The sequence below is a fragment of the Hypanus sabinus genome, unplaced genomic scaffold (genome assembly GCF_030144855.1).
Source record: "Hypanus sabinus isolate sHypSab1 unplaced genomic scaffold, sHypSab1.hap1 scaffold_502, whole genome shotgun sequence".
NCBI classification, from domain to species: Eukaryota; Metazoa; Chordata; class Chondrichthyes; order Myliobatiformes; family Dasyatidae; genus Hypanus; species Hypanus sabinus.
In genome coordinates, this window is record NW_026781369.1 from 182,794 (window position 1) to 204,363 (window position 21,570).

Genomic DNA, 21,570 nt, shown 5'->3' on the forward strand with positions numbered 1-21,570 from the left:
GTACAACAGGGTGACCAAAACTGTACACTGTCTTCCAAGTGCAGCCTCACCAACGACTCGTACGTTTATCATTGGAACAACTCGGAATCACTTGGTTTGACCAGGATAGAATTGATTATACTAGGCATGATAACATGGATGAGATGGGCCAAAGGGCTCCATTCTGTGCTGTAGTACTCTATGACCCTTTACTCCTATTTCTGGAGTTGACAAATCTATTAACACAAAACAAGAGAACACAGACATAGGGCCATTTTTTATTAACGTGCCATCAAGGTTAAAATGTGTCTAGTAAATCTTAACATGATGAAACCGATCTCCCACTTCCTGCGAGATGGAATCCTCAGCTGAGGCACGAGAGCTGTGGCCGGGAAAGATCGGAGTGACAGACCCCAAAGTTCGAAGTTCGCAGCCAAGGCAGCTCAGCGTGGCAGCCCCTCCAGCCACCGCTGATCTACTTCTGGGCTGGCATCAGGTTATCGATGCTCTTTCCCTTCTCCAGCACCTTCTCCATTTCGATCATCAGCTTCACACCGTCCACCACCATCTGGACCTGTTCCACCTCAGAAAAGCCCAGGCGATCGGCGTTGGAGATGTCATAGACGCTGCCCACAGCTGCAGTATCGACTCCACCTAGTGAACAAATGGGAAAAATTCATGCCACCAAAGTAAATCAGTATCAGTCAATTCCAGTTCATTGGGCTTACGTGGTTCAGTTCTTAAAGAATGAGAAGTAATTGGGATTCCCCTCATTTATTTGGGATACTGTGCTTCTTAATTGGGACAGGAGGCTGTTGCTGAAGTTGCTAACTAGCGTCAGTTGTGCGACCATGAGACTACATGATACGTAGAGTGAACAGGTTTTAGGTAGCATCAGTTGTGTGCGTTTGTGTTCAGAAAGCAGTGACTTTTGTCACTGATAGTTGGAAAGAAGTTACTAAGACAATTCAGAACTGTTTTGCTGACTGCACTTCCAAGTATTCAGGCTTGGAGATGCCAGAAATGGTCAGGAGTGAAAATGAAACAATTTCACTACTTCAACAAGTTAGACACGATGGAGGATTTGAAGGTATCAACAATCATCTGGAATGTTACAATGGAAATGAAAATTTGGAGAATGCGGTTATCGATAGCAGTATATGAAGACACTCCATGATCTGCACTGCATTCCTGTCGATCAAAAGAACACAGCCGAGTGTGTAGACTGGATTAATTCCTCCGTCAATAACTGTTAAAGCTCGTACACAGTTTTATAGTGCAGTAGAAGTATTGATAGTGCTCTCCCTGTGACGGCGTGATTTTCCCCCTCACAGTTTTGGAATAGAAAGACATCCCTTTGGAACAGATGAGAAGGAATTTCGGAAGCCAGAGTGCAGTGGATTTGTGGATTTCATTGCCGCAGATAGCTACGGAGGCCAAGCCACTGACTGTAGTTAAAGTGGAATTGGGTAGGTTCTTCTTTAATGAGGGTGTCAAAGGTTGCAGGGCGGAGGCAGGAGAATGGGATTAGGAGGGAAATTAAATCAGCCACGATTGAGTGGTGGAACAGACTCGATGGGCTGAATGGTCCTACTTGTAGCTTTTGCCAGATAACTGGTCTCAGACTGAGAGGCAGGGACGGGAGGTCACTCTGAACCCTTACCAGTGCCACGTTTCTGCAACCTCGTTCTCTTGAGGACTTCTTCAAATTTCTCGTGCTTGCACAGGTGGGGGATCTTGACGTGGACACCACCACGCAGCCCGGTGCCCAGGTTGGAGGGGCAGGTCAGGACGTAACCCAGGTGCTCGTTCCACATGAAGCCGCGGCCAGCCTTCACGAAGATCTCCTCGATCTGCAGCAAAGGAGGAAGTTGGAATGAGATTACACCGTGTTTCCCCATCTACACTATCCCGTGCGAGTTCTCTCCCACCACACCCCCATCCGCTCCCATCCTCTCTCCCGCTTCCCACTGGACGCCTTCTCCAGGAAGAGCTGCCGGCTCAATGCCATCGAGTCATACAGCACGGAAACAGGCACTTCGGCCTGACTTGACCAGACTGACCAGGTTGTCCACTTTGGCGGGTCCCATTTGCTCCACTTCAGGGCCAAGTCCCTCTAAACCGCACAGTGGCATACCTTCTCACTGGCCCGTAGGCTCACCTGAGCAACTCAGTGTGGGTAATGGACGACGCACACCTACCCTCCATCGCTCACACACGCCCACATCCTGTCACGCAGGCACACCCTCTCCCTTTCAATCTCTTACACACATACACACACTCTCACACAAACCCTTCTTCCCTGTCTTAACCCTTTCCTGACAGGACAGAGCCATCTGCCAAGCAGCCCAAGTGGGATTTCCAGGATGACTCAGTCCTAAGGTTAGGGATGTTCAGAGTTGCCCTGGTCACCAACAACACTGGCACTTGACCAAGAAATATCCGACATACAACATGGGCAGTGGAGCAGCAATTCAAAGGTTCTGGGTCAAATCCAACCATGACTGACAAGGATTTTAAATAATTTCTTTATAAAAAACACTGTCAATGGTAGCGCAATTGCAAAACACATTCACTACTCTGTCTGTAACTCTGAGGCTGCAAACTCTGCCCTGCCCTGTCATGTAATCCTGGACTCTGCCCTCTGTGGACCACTGAGAGAGGGTGAACCTTGGCCACACGAGTCGCCCAGCGTGTACCGTAACCAACGTTTCATCCGCTGCTCTAGTGGCAGGAATGAGGTCACCAAACCGGATCAGCCACCACCTTGGGAAATGGAGGAGGAGGCTGGCAGAGCCAAGGACCCACTCAGGCTCTACTCACCTTATTCAGACCAACGCAGAAGCGTCTGAAGACCTCCTTCATGTTGCCGCCCTTCTGCATGGAGATGACGCGGAGGTGGTCCTCCTCGTTCACCCAGACCAGGAACGTCTTGTCATTGTTATGCCTGTTTCGAGAGGGACGGGGGGTGTAAGTCTACCATTGATAGCTCAGCACCGGGGCAGCAATCAGTGACACGGGCGTCAGCACGTGGTCAGTCAGTGGGCTGGAGGACACACACACCCACCCTCTCTCTCTATGAAAGGAAATAAACGGTCAACGACTCGGTCCAAACCCTTGATCAGGATTGGAAGGTTAGTACAAGCTGGCAGATGATTGGTGAGACTAGGTGAGGGGGAGGGGGAGGTGGGATGAAGTGAGGAGCTGGGTGGTGATGGGTCACTCACCTAGATAATTAAACTTTAACATCCTATTCAGATGAGTTTATTGTAATGTACACCACATGAAGAAGCTAGCAGGTGATAGGCTGGAGTGGTAAAGGGCTGAAGATGGAGAAATCTGATAGGACAGGGCAGTGGAGCATGGAAGAAAGGAAAGGAGCATGGAGTCTTTGGGCTGAATGGCCTCTTAGTGCTGTACATCCTAACATAAAAATCACTGGCAACAACCATGCTACAGAGGCTTGACAAGGATACGTGTTAGCCCAGCAGGGGGGAGAGGGGCCAAATGGTCTACTTCTGGGCTCTGACCAGTTGGATACATTTCCACGGCAAGCAGAGTATTCCCCCAATGACTTACCAGATGCCCCTAGCATCAGGCCAGTCACGAGCCATGCCGGAGGCAAGGAGCAGGGGAGAAATGGGTTTGTCGAAGAGGAAGTGGTCATCGATCAGCTGCTGCTGCTCCGCATCACTCATGGTGGCGAGAGGGTAGTATTTGCCCTGGAACTCACCAGTCAGGGTGGCAAGACCTGTCGAGGAGAGTTCAGGATCAGAACAGACCGGACATCCACTCAGATCGGGAGAGCGTCCCACTCTTCCCTCCACCATCCACCGATCACGTCCCTGACACGCAGAGCACAGTCACTATTCCCTTCCCCTCCACCTGTCAGCTATCTATTTTGTTGTCTGTTTGTTTTGAGATATGGCACGATAACAGACCACTCCAGCCCACAATGCCCATCTACGCCCTTGGAGTGTGGGAGGAAACCCACACGGTCACACTCCTCCCAGACAGCACTGGCCACCGGCACAGATACACTCACCGCTATGCTACCGCGCTGCCCCCACCAACCCCTCCCACCACCTCCATCTCCCCTCCATCCTCCAGTCCAGCTGTAAATTCTCAACACAAAATGCCTACTGTCCATCTCCTTCCCTCAACCCAAAAGATACAGAGGCAGAATTTGGCCATTCAGTCCATCAAGTAGGCTCCTCCATTTCATCTTGGTTGATTGATTATCCCCCTCTCTCTTGCCTTCTCCCCACAGCCTTGGACTCCCTTACTAATCAAGAACCTGTCAACCTCCATTTTAAATATACGCAATGACTTGTCCTCCATAATCACCTGTGGCAATGAATTCCACAGATTCACCACCCTCTGGCTGGAGAAATTCCTCCTCATATCTGATCTAAAGGGTTGTCTTTGTATTCTGAGGCTGTGCCCTCTGATCCAAGACTGCCCCACTCAGGGGAACATCCTCTCCATATCCACATCTCGGCCTTCCCTGTCTGAGCCACTGGGTCCCTCCAGCACCTTTCTGTATCGATCCACATGGAAGATGCTGGGAGTCCTGTGGCGAGCGACTCCAATGACCTCCAAAGCTTTTGAATCATCTACCAGGCACAAGGCAAGAGCGTGTTGAGAAGTTCTGCCTGAGCGAGAGCAGCCCCAGTAATACCCGAGAGCCTCGCCAACATTCAGAGTGAAGCAGCACATCGTACCAGCCTCCCAACGGCGGCGGCCGCAGTGTGTGACTGCCACGCACCAGTTCCTCGAACAAGTGGCCACCGAGAACCTCTATTTCCAATAGTGGGGGGGGGGCACAGCCTCAGAATGGAAGGGGAGCCCCTTGGATCAGAGAAAATGAGGAATCTCTTTAGCCAGATGGTTTGGGATTCATTGTGGAGGACAAATCACTGGGTATAGTTAAAGAGGCGATTGATAGGTTCATCTTAGTCAGGGTGTCAAAGGTTACAGGGAGAAGGCAGGAGAATGGGGTTGAGAGGGGTAATAAATCAGACATGATGGAAAGGCAGACAGACTCAATGGGCTGAATGGTCTAATTCTGCTCCTATGTCCTATGGTCTTGTAGGTGCAGGGGGACACCACCACTTGTTGGTTCCTCCCGTCTTTCATTGGGTCTGTTCCCCGGAGCTCATCTCCACTAGAAGTGACACAGTTCAAGAAGGCAGCTGACGCGCACCTCCTCTAGTGGCGGCCGAAGATGACAAATCACACCCCGGATTAGGCAGCACGCTTTATGAGGGAGCTGGGGCTTTTCTCTGGAGCGAAGGAGGGTGAGACGTGACTTTATAAAGATGTAAAAGATGACAGATAGCCTTTTTCACAGAGTGGCAGTGTCCGGTACCAGAGGGTGAGAGGCGGAGAGTTTAGGGGCAATATCAAAGGTACTGTAGGGATTTTACACAGAGAGTGGTGGCTGTCTGGGACGGGCTGCCAGGCGTGGTGGTAGAGACTGAAACGTCAGGGACATTTATGAGACTCTTAGACGGCTACGGACTGGGTAGGAGGGAAGGTTAGATTGATTGGAGTAGGTTTACACAACATTGCAGACCAAAGGCCTGTACCATCCTCTCCCAAATGGGAATGACTGCCCAGTTGAGACCAATTTGGACCCGGCATGAGTTTAAGCTGCATGTCGGAAGAACGTTGAACAAAGTGGCCCACTCTTGTTCCTCCCCCGCATCAACAGCTCCCCCAGCCCCTGCTGTTGACCTCACCTTCTAGGCAGAGCTTCTCAACGAGGCGTCTCTCCCCGCGACTGCAGTGAGGTGGCAGAGCAATGCCCTTGATACTGCGGCCAGTGCGGACACGGCTGCTCAGGACGTAGTTAGGGTCAAGGTCATCCCCGCCCTAGAGGAGAACACAACGGGCAACTCAGGTTCGCTGTCAACATTTTAGGAACCTCTCCACCATCAGATCCCTGAACACTACCTACTCGTTTTAAACACAAGACACTACAGATGTTGGAAGTCCAGACAAGGTGCTGGAGAAACTCCTGCAAGATGCTGCCTTGCCTGTCTATCTATTATCTAATCTCTCCAGTCTCTCCTGCAGTGCCGGCAACATCCTTGTGTGATCTTTACTGTGCTCTCTCTGGCATAGTCATTCCCTTTTATCTGATTTGGAAATGCAGCACAGTAACGGCATCTTCCGACCCAAAGAGCCCTCGCCATCCAATTACACCCTCGAGACCAACTAACCTTCTACCCCTTTGAAATACGGAAGGAACCCAGAGCACCCGGAGGAAATTCACACGGTCACGGGGAGAACGTACGAACCCCTTACAGACAACAGCGGGAACTGAACCCCCTTCGCTGGTGCTGTGACACTGTTTCACTATGATACCATGCTCCTCTCCGGTTCTTATGGTGTCATGACGCTCAACATTTTAGGAACACCCCCTCCCCGTACCCCACCCATCAGATTTCCCCACGGTCCATAGTTGCAAAATGTATTTATTTTTGAACTATGTTCCTCACTGTGAATTGCAGTGTTTTATATACTGCACCGTACTGCCACAAAACAACGTTTCATGACATATGTCCATGAAAATAAACCAGTTTTCTGATTGTGATCTGGGCAGGTACAGAGGCAAACTTGCCTGCAGCAAGATCAGAGGGACAAAGGTTCAGACAACACAGAACAAAAATTAGACTTGTAAGTGGCAACGTTATTAGTTACCTCCTGAGTGTATGTATGTGGCCTTCTGCTATTATACTGTCCATGCATACCTTCTAGGTTTAACATGCTGTGCATTGAGAGATGCTCTTCTGCAAACCCCTGTTGGAACACGTGATTGTTTGAGTTCCCAACAGTTTGAACCAGTCTGGCCATTCTCCCCTGACCTCTCTCTTCAACAAGGCATTTTTGCCCACAGAACTGCAGCTGACTGAATGTTTTTTTTTTGTTTTTCACACCATTCTCTGTAAACTCTAGAGATTGCAGTGTGTGAAAATCCCAGGAGACCAGCAGTTTCTGTGGTACTCAAACCACCCCATCTGGCACCAACGATCATTCCACAGTCAAAGTCACTCAGATCACATTTCATCCCCATTCTGATGTTTGATCTGAGCAGCAACTGAACCTCTTGACCATGTCTGCATGCTTTCATGCATTGAGTTGCTGCCACATGACTGGTGATTAGTCACTTGCATTAACAAGCAGGTGTACAGGTGACCATCGAGTGTACACAAATTATTTCCCACAACAATCGCTTCAACCTTTTTGCTCATCTTTGATCACACTCGGAATATTGTGTTCGGTTCTGGTTGTCTCGTTGTAGGAAGGATGTGGAAGCTTTAGCGAGGGGTAGAGGAGATTTACCAGGATGCCGCTTGGACTGCTCTGCCTGATCTCTACTTCTTCTACACTTACATCGAGTCACCTCTCATCCTCCTTCCCTTCAAAAACACAAGCTCCAGTTCATTTAGTCTATCCTCATGAGACGAGCTCTCTAATCCAGGCAGTGTTCAAGATTGTTTATTGTCATGAGTGGAAAGGAGAACAAGATGTTTGTTACTCTGGAGCAGACGCAGCATTAAAAAACACACTAAGCATAAAAGAACCAATAAAAGAAAAACAAGAAAACAATCCTAGAAGCAACCCTATAAACACAATGTAAACACAACTGATTGTTTTGTTTTGAGCAGTCAGCGATGAGGAGGCGTAGCTCACTCAGGGTCGCCAAATCACGCGTAAGGCATTGATTCACCACGGTTTGGTGTTTTGAGCAGCAGCCAATCAGTGATCGGGATTTATTGGCAAGAACAAAATAAAGGGGCAAGTGGAGCGGCCACTGTTGGACTGGTCTTCCTCAGAGTGGGCAGTGGGGATTTTGAGACTTCAGCTCTTCGAGGCTGGAGTGAGAGAAGGCTAAAAGCTGTAGGTGGATTTTCCCCCAGTTTATTTATTGTTTTTCCTTCTTTATATTTGCACAGTAAGAACAGTAGAGTTGCCAGGCAGGATAGTGGAATGTCCCTCTGGCGGGATGTGGAAAGGCAGAGAGACCTCTCGTGCCCCTGGCGACTACACCTGCGAGAAGTGCATCTGGCCGCAGCTTCTAACACTCGGTGTTGGAGCTGGAACTGGATAAACTCTGGATCATCCAGGATAGGGCAGAGAGAGGTAGTTGCACCCAAGGGTAATAGTCAGGAAGGGGAAAGGGATTAAGTAGCCTGTACAGAGTACCCACACCACCCCCCTCAGCAACAGATAGTCAACTAGCAGAGGAAAGTCAGAGTGGTCAGTTCAAGGCGTTGCAGTTCAGTAGGTCTTAGGCAGTGAATAGTAGGGCACCGAGGAGCGTGGCAGGGCAAAGGGATTGGGAATACACATCCATAATTCATTGCCGATGTTGTCACAGGTAGATGGGGTTGTAAAGAAAGTATTTGGCACATTGACCTTCACAGATCAAGTATTGAATACAGAAGATGGGATGTTATGTTGATGTTTTACAAGACGTTTGTGAGGCCTGATTTGGAGTATTATGTGCAGTTTTGGTCACCTCCCTACAGGAAGGATGTAAATAAAACTGAAAAAGAGAAAAGAAGACTTACAAGGATGTTGCCGGGTCTGGAGGACCTGAGTTATAGGAAAGACTGAACAGGTGAGGACTTTATTCCTTCGAACACAAAAGATTAAGAGGGGATTTGATAGAGGTATACAAAGTTATGAGGGGGTATAGATAGGGTAAATGCTGACAGGCTTTTTCCACTGAGGTTGGGTGGGACTACAACTTGAAGTCATGGGTTAAGGGTGAAAGGTGAAAAGTTTAAGGGGACTATGAGGGGATACATCTTTACTCAAGAGGGTCATGAGAGTGTGGAACGAGCTGTCAGTGCAAGTGGTGCATGGAAGCTCAATTTCAACTTTTGGGAGAAGTTTGGATTGGTACGTGGATGGTAGGGCTATGGTCCCGGTGCAGGTCAATGGGAGTAGGCAGTTTAAATGGTTTGTCACAGACTAGATGGGCTGAAGGGCCTGTTTCTGGGATGTACTTTTCTATGACTGCATTGTGGAGCTCTGCTCTCCGCCGCAGTGCAGTTTCTGTGCCACACAGTGATGCAGCACATTAGGATGATCTCCATTTTGTGTCTGTAGAAGGTCTTGCTTATTGATAAGCATAAACCAACTCTCACCAGCCCCCTCAGGAAGTAAAGGCTTTCTCTGCGCTCTGGGACCATGAGAGACGTGCGCCCCCAGAAGACGGGAAGTTTTCACTGCGGCAAACTACAAACCTTCAGGTTTTCATGATTCAGGTCAGTCTTGTGCTTGTCTGTTGGCTTGTAGCCACCGTGGCGGTCCTGAATGACGGGATCGAACAGCGCCTTGAAGACCTCGTAGGACTCCTCATCACCGGCAACGCAGCCCACGGTCATGATGAAGGGGTGACCTGGAAGACGGAGACGGGGTGTACGGATGGATAATGATCAGGACGGTGCAGCTCAGTGGCCGATTACCGGTTCACCCCTGTGCAGAGTCGCATTCAGACTCACACTCACTCATTTACCTGAGGTACGGCGAAACGCCTTGTTTGTGTTAACGGCCAACACAACTCGACCTTCCTCCCCATCACATCCACGCTGAAGTTTCATCCCGCTCAGGCTAACCCTGTTTTCCACACTAGGATCATATCCTTCTGAAGCTCGTCTGTCTAAACACCTCATGAACACAGGGACCATCTCTGGCAGCACTTTCCAGGTATCAAACACTGTGTAAGAAAACTTACCCTTTAATATTCCTTCCTCTCACCTGAAATCTATACCCTTTGTTTTTTTTGCACATCCAATGCGGAAGATTTCCATTCACTTTATCCACGTCACTGCCCCACTCAGTCCCACTGGGCTTCTGACCACTGCAACAGAACAACTCTAAAATTCTAACCTTGCTTTCTAATCTCATGCATCTGTCAGCTTTTCCCTTCATCATCTCCAATTCTTTCCCACCTGTGGCTATAACTGTTCCTTGAGGACTGTGACTTCAGTCGACGGAGGGGCCCCCTCAATAGAATCTGGAATTCCTCCTCCCAAATCTGGGAGAAACTGTGCTCTTTATGCCTCGGTTTATCTTCCATGTGATTGGTTGCGTGGTCCGTTCTGTGACATTGCCTGAAGCCAAGAGGCCTGCAGAACGGACACTCGGGACAACTGGTGGCAGGAACGGGAGAGGTATGTCACCAGCTCAGGGTCTCACAGATTGATGGATGCCGCACCGAGAAAGGCACAGGAGCGGCTAGACTTCAGTTGGAGTTTGAGGAGCTTTAGCATCTCTAAAGCCTCCAGCAAGTTTCCACAGACGCACCGTGGAGAGATTTCTGACTGGGTGCATCGCCATCTGTTCTGGGGGCTCCAGTGAGGTTGTATAGGGTAATAGATTCCGCCAGCTCCATCACTGGCACAAGCATCCCCTCCACTGAGGGCATCTTCAAACATTGATGCCTCAAGGAGAAGGTATCCATCATTAAGGACCCTCACCATCCCTCTTCTCATTACTACCATCAGGAGCATGAAGACACACACTCAATGTTTTAGGGACAGCTTCTACCCCTTTGCCATCAGATTTCTCAATGGTCCATGTACCGATGAATACTTATTGCACTTTTGCCCTGTTTACTTATATACCTTTTGTAACTTTTCATAATTTTATGTATTGCACTGTAGTGCTGTAGCAAAACAACAAACATCACGATGTGAACCTGATTCTGTGAAATCGCTCAGTTTACGTTAAGATCAGAGTCAGAGAGCAGTGCAGCACTGGCCATTCAGCCCATCTAGTCTAATCCTGCCTAGTCCCATCAACCTGTAGCTGGGCCATATCTGGGCAATGACTCCCCTACCACTAGCAAGAGCAGGATAGATGCATGCAATGTGCCCAGAGTGTTTACCTGCTTAACCACACCTTCTCTCACCTGGGTTGTCCACACCAGTCTGGATGACATCATCGAGGGTGAAGCCGCTGGGGGTCTCCTTGTCCCGCAGTTGCTTGTAGATGTCCAGGGTCAAAGCCTTGGCCATGTGGTTGTTGTGATGTTTGAGGTCAGGGAATTCCTGCTCTGCTGAATAGTTCAGCTTCCACTTATTGTGAGTGTTTCCGAAAGGCATGGTGGCAGATCGGCAAGCTGAGAGAACGGCATCTGTTGTTAGCATTCTGGAGTCACTCAACCACCATCCCATAAGACAGATTTAGGCCATTCAGCCCATCGAGTCCGCTCTGCCATTCCTCTTGGCTGATTTATTTTCCCTCTCAATCCCATTCTCCTGAACCAGAGGGGATAACTTCACTCACCCCACCTCTGAATTGTTCTCATTACCTACGGACTCACCTTCAAGCCTTCATCTCATGTTCTCAATACTTATTTATCATTATTATATTTTTTCTTCCTTTTCTTTTTGTATTTGCAATTTATTGTTTTAACTTAGCCTATTAGCTGTTTGTCCATCCCGTTGAATGCATCCTTTCATTGAATCTATTGTGTTTTTTGTGTTTACTGTGAATGCGGAAGAAAAGGAATTTGAGGGTTGTGTATGGTGACATATATGCGCTTTGATAATAAATTCAGTTTGAAGTTTGTACTTTGCCTTCTCCCGTATATCTGACACCCCTACAAATCCAGAACCATTCAACTTCCATTTTAAATGTAGTGGATTCAGTTAAAAGGGTTGTTGGTTAATCAGGAAAGCTGTTTATTTGGGACAACTCTTAAAGAACAAAAATAATGGAGAAAGGGATGAAATTTCCGTCATTTCATTACGTCATTTAATCAGCACTGGAGACTGTTGCCGAACAGTTTCAGACTAGCATCAGTCGCGTGCACTGATATGGCCGTTAGATGCTACACAGTACCTAGGGCGAAGAGTAGATAAATAACATCAGTTGTGTGTGTTTGTGTTCATAAGCAGTGACTTTTGTCTCTGGTATTTGGAGAGAAATGAGCAGTAAGACAATTCAGAACCGTTTTGCTCACCATAGTTTCAAGCATTCAGGCTTCGAGATGCCAGAAATGCTCAGAAGTGAAAATGAAATAAATTCATTTCTTCAGCAAGTCAGGACCTATGAAGATGTTGAAGGTATTGACAATCAGCTTGAATGTTAACCTGAGAAAATGAAGATTTGGAGGATGCAGCAGTTTCTATGTAGTGTCAATCACGTGCACTTTTGTGGGCTCTTACACCCTGCACTGTGCTTGGAGTTATTAACTTATGCTTGTGTTATGTTATTCACTGGGACCCAATTAAAAAGCAGTAATATTTTACTTCATGAAGGAAGGCAATGAAGGTAGTTCATTATCTGCACAAGGTGTCTGCGCTGATTTTGTTCATTTACAGTCAATCAAAAGAACAGGGCAGTGTACTCTGGATTAATTCCTTCATCAATAACTATTAGGAGCTAATACAGAGCTTTATAGTACTGTAGTAATATTGGTAATGTTCTATTTTGTTCTGTATTTCATTTAAATACATAATTTGTTACTGTTAAATGGTAGGTTGTCTGTTTTTATAGCTTTTAACTCTTTCCATGAAACTTCGGTCAATCAGGGCAGCCGCTTAATTGGGCCAAAATGTGTTGGTCCCAGTGTCTTCCAGTTAACCTGAATCCAATGTTTTGGCTTCCACAACTGAAAGTGGCTCATCACCTTCTTCCTAATCTCTCTTTTAAAGGGACAAACGTGTATACTGAGGCTCTGGTCCTAGATATCCCCACTATAGGAAACATCCTCTCCATTTTATCTAGGCCTTTTGATATTTGATAGGTTTCAATGGAACTCTCTCTCAAGCTAAAAATGCACAATGAATGGTAGGACCTGGGGAGAGTTGTAGAACAGAGGGACTGAGGACTACCAGTACAGGGTTCCCTGAAAGTGATACTGAAGTTGTATAAGATGTTGGTGAAGACAAATTTTGATTATTGTGTATAGTTCTGTTCAGCTACATACAGGAAAGATAACAATAAGATTGAAAGAGTGAAGAGAAAAATTACTAAGATGTTGTTGGATCTGGAGGACCGGAGTTATAAGGAAAGATTAACCAGGTTAGGACTTTATTTCCGGCAGCATAGGAGATTTGATAGAGATATTTCTTTGAAGAAATAACAAGCAGGATAGACAAAGGAGCATCAGTTGATGTTGTGTACTTGGATTTTCAGAAGGCCTTTGACAAGATACCACACAGGAGGCTGTTTATCAAGCTAAGAGCCCACGGTATTACAGGAAAGATTCCAGCATGGATAAAGCAGGAGACAGAGTGGGAATGAAGAGAGCCTTTTCCAGTTGGCTGTCAGTGACTAGTGGTGTTCATTAGGGGCCTGTGTTGGGTCTGATTCTTTTTACATTATATGTCAATGATTTGAATGATTGAATTGATGGCTTTGTTGCAAAGTTTGCAGACAATAAGAAGATAGGTGGAGGGGCAGGTAATTTTGAGGAAATAGGCTACAGAAGGACTTGGATGGATGAAGAGAATGAGCAAAGATGGAATGCAGTGTCAGGAAGTGTGTGATCATGCACTTAAGTAGAAAGAAATGAAAGGGTTGACTATTTTCTAAATGGAGAGAAAATGCACCAATCTGAGGTGCAAAGGGACTTGGGAAACCTCGTGCAGGATTAATTTGCAGATTGAGTCAGTGATGAGGAAGGCAATTACAATTTTGGCATTCATTTGAAGAGGACTAGAATAGAAAAACAAGGGTGTAAAGTCGAGACTTTATAAAGCTGAGGTGAAGCCTCATTCAGAGTATTGTGAGCAGTTGTGAGCCCTTTATCTTGGAAACTCGAGCGGGTTCAAATGAGGTTCACAAAAATGATTCCAGGATTGAACGGCTTGTCGAATGAAGAGCGTCTGAGGGCTCTGGGCCTGTGTTCACTGGAATTCAGAAGAATGAGGGGTGACCTCATTGAAACCTGTGGTGAAAGGTCTTGATAGAGTGGATGTGGAGAGGATGTTTCCTGCGATGGGAAAGTCTAGGACCAGAGGACACAGATAGAGTGGATGTGGAGAGGATGTTTCCTATAGTGGGGGAGTCTAGGACCAGAGGACACAGATAGAGTGAATGTGGAGAGGATGTTTCCTATAGTGGGGGAGTCTAGGACCAGAGGACACAGAAAGAGTGGATGTGGGGAGGATGTTTCCTCTGGTGAGGGAGTCTAGGACCAGAGGACACAGATAGAGTGAATGTGGAGAGGATGTTTCCTATAGTGGGGGAGTCTAGGACCAGAGGACACAGATAGAGTGGATGTGGAGAGGATGTTTCCTATAGTGGGGGAGTCTAGGACCAGAGCACACAGATAGAGTGGATGTGGAGAGATGCTTCCTATAGTGCGGGAGTCTAGGACCAGAGGACACAGATAGAGTGGATGTGGAGAGGATGTTTCCTATAGTGGGGGAGTCTAGGACCAGAGGACACAGATAGAGTGGATGTGGAGAGGATGTTTCCGATAGTGGGGGAGTCTAGGACCAGAGGACACAGATAGAGTGGATGTGGAGAGGATGTTTCCGATAGTGGGAGGAGTCTAGGACCAGAGGACACAGATAGAGTGAATGTGGAGAGGATGTTTCCTATAGTGGGGGAGTCTAGGACCAGAGGACACAGATAGAGTGGATGTGGAGAGGATGTTTCCTATAGTGGGGGAGTCTAGGACCAGAGCACACAGATAGAGTGGATGTGGAGAGGATGCTTCCTATAGTCGGGGAGTCTAGGACCAGAGGACACAGATAAAGTGGATGTGGAGAGGATGTTTCCTATAGTGGGGGAGTCTAGGACCAGAGGACACAGATAGAGTGGATGTGGAGAGGATGTTTCCGATAGTGGGGGAGTCTAGGACCAGAGGACACAGATAGAGTGGATGTGGAGAGGATGTTTCCGATAGTGGGGGAGTCTAGGACCAGAGGACACAGATAGAGTGAATGTGGAGAGGATGTTTCCTATAGTGGGGGAGTCTAGGACCAGAGGACACAGATAGAGTGGATGTGGAGAGGATGTTTCCTATAGTGGGGGAGTCTAGGACCAGAGCACACAGATAGAGTGGATGTGGAGAGGATGCTTCCTATAGTCGGGGAGTCTAGGACCAGAGGACACAGATAAAGTGGATGTGGAGAGGATGTTTCCTATAGTGGGGGAGTCTAGGACCAGAGGACACAGATAGAGTGGATGTGGAGAGGATGTTTCCGATAGTGGGGGTGTCTAGGACCAGAGGACACAGATAGAGTGGATGTGGAGAGGATGTTTCCGATAGTGGGGGAGTCTAGGACCAGAGCACACAGATAGAGTGGATGTGGAGAGGATGCTTCCTATAGTGGGGGAGTCTAGGACCAGAGGACACAGATAGAGTGGATGTGGAGAGGATGTTTCCGATAGTGGGGGAGTCTAGGACCAGAGGACACAGATAGAGTGGATGTGGAGAGGATGTTTCCGATAGTGGGGGAGTCTAGGACCAGAGGACACAGCTAGAGTGGATGTGGAGAGGATGTTTCCTATAGTGGGGAGTCTAGGACCAGAGGACACAGATAGAGTGAATGTGGAGAGGATGTTTCCTATAGTGGGGGAGTTTAGGACCAGAGCACACAGATAGAGTGGATGTGGAGAGGATGCTTCCTATAGTGGGGGAGTCTAGGACCAGAGGACACAGATAGAGTGGATGTGGAGAGGATGTTTCCGATAGTGGGGGAGTCTAGGACCAGAGGACACAGATAGAGTGGATGTGGAGAGGATGTTTCCGATAGTGGGAGGAGTCTAGGACCAGAGGACACAGATAGAGTAAATGTGGAGAGGATGTTTCCTATAGTGGGGGAGTCTAGGACCAGAGGACACAGATAGAGTGGATGTGGAGAGGATGTTTCCTATAGTGGGGAGTCTAGGACCAGAGGACACAGATAGAGTGGATGTGGAGAGGATGATTCCTATAGTGGGGGAGTCTGGGACCAGAGGACACAGATAGAATGGATGTGGAGAGGATGTTTCCTATAGTGGGGGAGTCTAGGACCAGAGGACACAGATAGAGTGGATGTGGAGAGGATGTTTCCTGTAGTGGGGGAGTCTAGGACCAGAGGACACAGATAGAGTGGATGTGGAGAGGATGTTTCCTATAGTGGGGGAGTCTAGGACCAGAGGACACAGATAGAGTGGATGTGGAGAGGATGTTTCCGATAGTGGGGGTGTCTAGGACCAGAGGACACAGATAGAGTGGATGTGGAGAGGATGTTTCCGATAGTGGGGGAGTCTAGGACCAGAGCACACAGATAGAGTGGATGTGGAGAGGATGCTTCCTATAGTGGGGGAGTCTAGGACCAGAGGACACAGATAGAGTGGATGTGGAGAGGATGTTTCCGATAGTGGGGGAGTCTAGGACCAGAGGACACAGATAGAGTGGATGTGGAGAGGATGTTTCCGATAGTGGGGGAGTCTAGGACCAGAGGACACAGCTAGAGTGGATGTGGAGAGGATGTTTCCTATAGTGGGGAGTCTAGGACCAGAGGACACAGATAGAGTGAATGTGGAGAGGATGTTTCCTATAGTGGGGGAGTTTAGGACCAGAGCACACAGATAGAGTGGATGTGGAGAGGATGCTTCCTATAGTGGGGGAGTCTAGGACCAGAGGACACAGATAGAGTGGATGTGGAGAGGATGTTTCCGATAGTGGGGGAGTCTAGGACCAGAGGACACAGATAGAGTGGATGTGGAGAGGATGTTTCCGATAGTGGGAGGAGTCTAGGACCAGAGGACACAGATAGAGTAAATGTGGAGAGGATGTTTCCTATAGTGGGGGAGTCTAGGACCAGAGGACACAGATAGAGTGGATGTGGAGAGGATGTTTCCTATAGTGGGGAGTCTAGGACCAGAGGACACAGATAGAGTGGATGTGGAGAGGATGATTCCTATAGTGGGGGAGTCTGGGACCAGAGGACACAGATAGAATGGATGTGGAGAGGATGTTTCCTATAGTGGGGGAGTCTAGGACCAGAGGACACAGATAGAGTGGATGTGGAGAGGATGTTTCCTGTAGTGGGGGAGTCTAGGACCAGAGGACACAGATAGAGTGGATGTGGAGAGGATGTTTCCTGAGAAGGCAGGAGATTGGGCCTGAGTGGGAAATGGATCAGCCTTGATGGAATGTGGGAGCAGACTCGATAGGCCAAATGGCCTAATTCTGCTCCGATACCTTATGGTCTTTTATTGATAGAGGGCAGCTGCGGGAAATGGTGGAACGAACGGCCGCACCCTCTGTTTTCTATGATGGGATGGGCTGCCATTACCGACTGATGGGGGGGTGGGGGGTTTGGGGAGGGGGAGAGCCAGTCGCAGATACAGTGCTTCTGGCTAGGGGAAACTGTCCTTGCCCCTCCCTACATCATCCTGATCCCAAGATACTGCAGCGCACTTTAAAGGCAATTCAAGATCGCATTTCGTCATTCTTCGGTACACCAGTGCACCGGACAGCAGACCCTTGCTACTCCGGATCTGATGCAGCTTAAAGCGCACGATAAGTATAAAAGCAATCAATCCTGAAAAAACAACAGCGTGCAAGTAACAAGACTGACTGTACGCCTATAAAGTGATGTGTGGTGGGGTGGGGGTGACATTGGCGGGGTGATTTTCAGCCACTCCTTTGTGGAATCAGTGCAGCGTGAGCTCCCTGAAACCGCGGTCGGGGCGCGACCTCACAGTTAACGCCACATTAGGGCTCAGTTGCGCCCAGCGGACGGGGTCTTGGATCAGCAACCCCTCAGCGGGGCGACCCTTCTGACTGCACAGCGTTCAGCGCTCGGGTCTCTCACTCAGCCCGAAGAGATTCGACATCGCGTCGGAAGCTGGGAAGACATGCTCAATATGTACGCCTGGGGGAGATCTGTCCAAGAGGGAGCGGAGGGAAGACCCGGTCACTAACTGGACCCCGGATCGGCCGCTACGGCCACTGACCGACAAGCCCTTGCACACGATACTCAACCTGAGTGATCGCAGGCTGCAGGCAGGATGTGTACCCACACCTTCCGACTCGGATAAGAGATTGAGCCACGGCTGGATGCAAACTTCTATTGCAAAAGCTATTAATCCCCCCCCCCCCGCATCCCCTCCTTTCCTTCAATTTCCTTCTCCTTCTGGACCCCGTTTGTCCTTGAATTCGTCTGTTCGGAAAGTTCACTTCCCCCTCATTACGAATTTCAACACCGTCCCGACAAATTCTGGTTTTGTCCGCAATGGGCTTTTGCAGATGGTATTTATTGGGTTGCTGCGCTTGAGTTGAGGCGTGGGGCGGAGGGAGTTGGAGATCTGGCTGCCCCCCAGCTGTGCCCCAGCCAGGTTGAAGCCCAGCTCCTAAATTGGCCAGAGCCAGCTGAAGACTGTGACACTGACATTTACCTCTGAGCTGTTCCAATCCTCATTGCGGCTCCGAGGGGCATTAAAATGTCAGAGAGACTATTTAACCGAGCGCTTGTCTGCTCTCTCGGGTTAATGCGAATGACCTTCCAAGCAAGGAAATTCACCCTTTCTTCCGGCGTGATATTTAAAGATTAAATTATGTGTCACATCAACACCGAAAGATAGTGAAATGCGCCGATTTTCGCCGACGACCAATGCAGCCCAATAGGCGCAACCCTTCCCGATCCAGCATAGCATTCCCACAATTTACTAACCCTTTGGCATGTGGGAGGAAACGTGAGCGCCCGGAGGAAACACATGTGGCCGCTGGTAAAAAGAAATCCTTACAGACAGCGATGGGTATCGGAACCCCGATCGCTGGTGGCAGTAACGCCTTACGGTATTTGCCCCGTAGCGGGTATTTACTGTGGTGATTAGCTCCCGCTTGTCTTGAGAGGTCCCCGGTAAATATTCTAGTCTCTTGCGACGCCACTACGAATCTCTCCCAGCCCAAAATTCAAAAGTTTTGCAAACGCCGCCGTACTGGCTAAATCTGGCACTGGAGCGCGGAGCAGTGATTCCGCGGTTCCGTCCTGGTCTGGCTCCCGGCGCCTCTTAACACAATGCTGCCGTTGTTTAACTTTCACTTCTTATTTTCGCATCCTACCTTTTCCCCTGACTTTGCGAAGGATTTTGCAAAGTCTCGCGAACCCTATTCCAAACTGGGACATTTCGCGAGGGAGAGAGAGAAGCGCGCTGCGACCCGACCCCGCCGCCAGAGACAGTCAGCGCAAGGGCAGGACCCGCCAGGGCAGGAGGGCTTCTCCTTCCTGGCCCCTTCAGAAACCAACCGCAAATCATGCGCAGACTATCGCACAAAACGTCCTAACTGCACTAACACGAGGCGAGTTTGATCAATTAAAATAAAATACGCATGGCATCGCAAAACAGTCATTAACGCAAAAGTTAAATCCTGTTTCCAATTAAAAACTATCAGAAAAAAAATTGTTTGGAGAAAATACTAGTAGAAGAAAAGATAAAATCTCCCTCGTACAGCTATTATATCTCTAAGTTCCCTGTAAAAAGTGTTTTTTATAAAATCTCCCTCGTACAGCTATTATATCTCTAAGTTCCCTGTAAAACGTGTTTTTTATAAAATCTCCCTCGTACAGCTATTATATCTCTAAGTTCCCTGTAAAACGTGTTTTTTTTCTCTTGGATAAGCGTGCGCAATTTTCCCCTGGTCCCACCAACATGCGGGTTGAATTGCAGCAAAGAAAGTGAGCCTAATGAAGATTTTTGATGGAAAAAGGTGAATGCGGACGGGGTTGCATCCTCTCCGGCTGCTTACCTTCGGCGACGTTAACTGTCTGTGTAGCTGGTCCTGGCTCCTGTTGGAACTACCTGTGATGCGGGCGACCCGGGACGATCAGCGCCGCGCTAGTCCCTTTTATACCGCGACCCTCTGCCCAATAAGGTGAGCCTGCCCGACTAGGGTCTCTGGTGACGGCACGACCGCCCTTTGCCTACCGCCGGCTCCAATTGGCCGGGCAACTGTCCAAATTCACCCCCCACCCCCCGCCACCACCACCTCCTTCGAGAAAGGAGTCTCCCATGGCCAAGCCCAAAACCTGGTAGCCAAGGAAGAGATGGCGGAGAATCCGAATTCTTTGACAATTGCTTTCCTTGATGTTTAATGTAAGTTAGAAGTGGGGGGAGAGGGCCAGAACCAAAGGATCGCATATCCTAAACACGCAACCTAATGACGTTTTCAAACATTTAAAATACTTTGGAACATAGAACAGTACAGTACTATTCCAACTCTCTAAACTAATCCAAGATCAATTGAACCCCCCCCCCCCCCACCCGTCACATATAGCCTTCCAGTTTTCTTTCACCCCGTTGCCAACCTAAGAATGTCTTGCTTGTCTATAATGTATCTGCCGCTACCAATACCGCTGCCAAAACATTCCTTGTACCTACCATCTCTGCCTAAATACCTACCTGCTATACTTCCTTCTAAACACCTTAAAGTTGTGCCGACTGGTATTAACCCTGGGGAAAAGAGACTCTGGTTGTCCACTCTACTTATCTCTCATATCTTCTTGTACCCCTCTCATCCTCCTTTGCTCTAAAGAGAAAAGCCCTGGCTCACATAACCCTGCTCTCTAATCCAGGCATCATCCTCCCTAAAGCTCCCACAGTGCTAGTAATCAGAAAACACACATTTCCAATGTGTAATGACCTTCCAAGTGAGACTAATTGAAGGATAAAGATTGGCCCCAGGCAGACAACATCTCGAGCATAACTCAAGTCAGGTCAAGTCAACTTTTATTGTCATTTCGACCGTAACTGCTGGTACAGTGCATAGTAAAAATGAGACAACGTTTTTCAGAACCACGGTTTACATGACACAGTACAAAAACTAGACTGAACTACGTAACAAAAAAAACACAGAGAAAGCTACACGAGACTACAGACCTACCCAGGACTGCATAAAGTGCACAAAACAGTGCAGGCATTACAATAAATAATAAACAGGACAGTAGGGCAGTAAGGTGTCAGTCCAGACTCAGAGTATTGAGGAGTCTGATAGTTTGGGGGAAGAAACTGTTACATAGTCTGGTCGTGAGAGCCCGAATGCTTCGGAGCCTTTTTCCCAGACGGCAGGAGGGAGAAGAGATTGTATGAGGGGTGCGTGGGGTCCTTCATAATGCTGTTTCCTTTGCGGATGCAGCGTGTAGTGTAAATGTCCGTGATGGCGGGAAGAGAGACCCCGATGATCTTCTCAGCTAACCTCACTATCCGCTGCAGGGTCTTGCGATCCAAGATGGTGCAATTTCCAAACCAGACAGTGATGCAGTTGCTCAGGATGCTCTCAATGTAGAATGTGATGAGGATGGGATCTTGGAGAGGGGAAATATCTTCAACTTAATGCCTTGCAATGATGTAGGAGACCACTTAGCTCCAGGAGCTCCATTCTGGCTCAATCCGCTCAGTCCCACCCTCTCCCTTCATCCCTGCCATGCTTTATCTGCCATCAGTTCCTCCATTATTCCTAACAGCCCGTTTCCTGATCCAGCATGGAGAACTTGACTTCACTCACCTGATTCCACAACTTATGGTCCCACTTCCAAGAACCCTGCCACTCATATTCTGAGTATTACTTTTTTAATTACTTGCAAAATTTGTTTTCTTTTGCACAGTGATTTTTCT

The 21,570-nt window shown here is 48.3% G+C and overlaps 1 protein-coding gene across 1 annotated transcript; it reads right to left on the reverse strand.

Annotated features, from left to right (window-relative positions):
• Positions 1-255: 255 nt before the first annotated feature.
• Positions 256-19,818, reverse strand: LOC132389211 (creatine kinase M-type). Its single transcript, XM_059961674.1, has 8 exons — positions 19,706-19,818; positions 10,913-11,122; positions 9,243-9,397; positions 5,724-5,856; positions 3,559-3,730; positions 2,803-2,926; positions 1,643-1,832; positions 256-633 (listed from the first exon to the last, which is right to left on the reverse strand). The coding sequence occupies exons 2-8, from the start codon at positions 11,103-11,105 to the stop codon at positions 455-457; spliced, it is 1,146 nt and encodes a 381-aa protein (XP_059817657.1). The 5' UTR covers positions 11,106-11,122; positions 19,706-19,818; the 3' UTR covers positions 256-454.
• Positions 19,819-21,570: the final 1,752 nt, after the last annotated feature.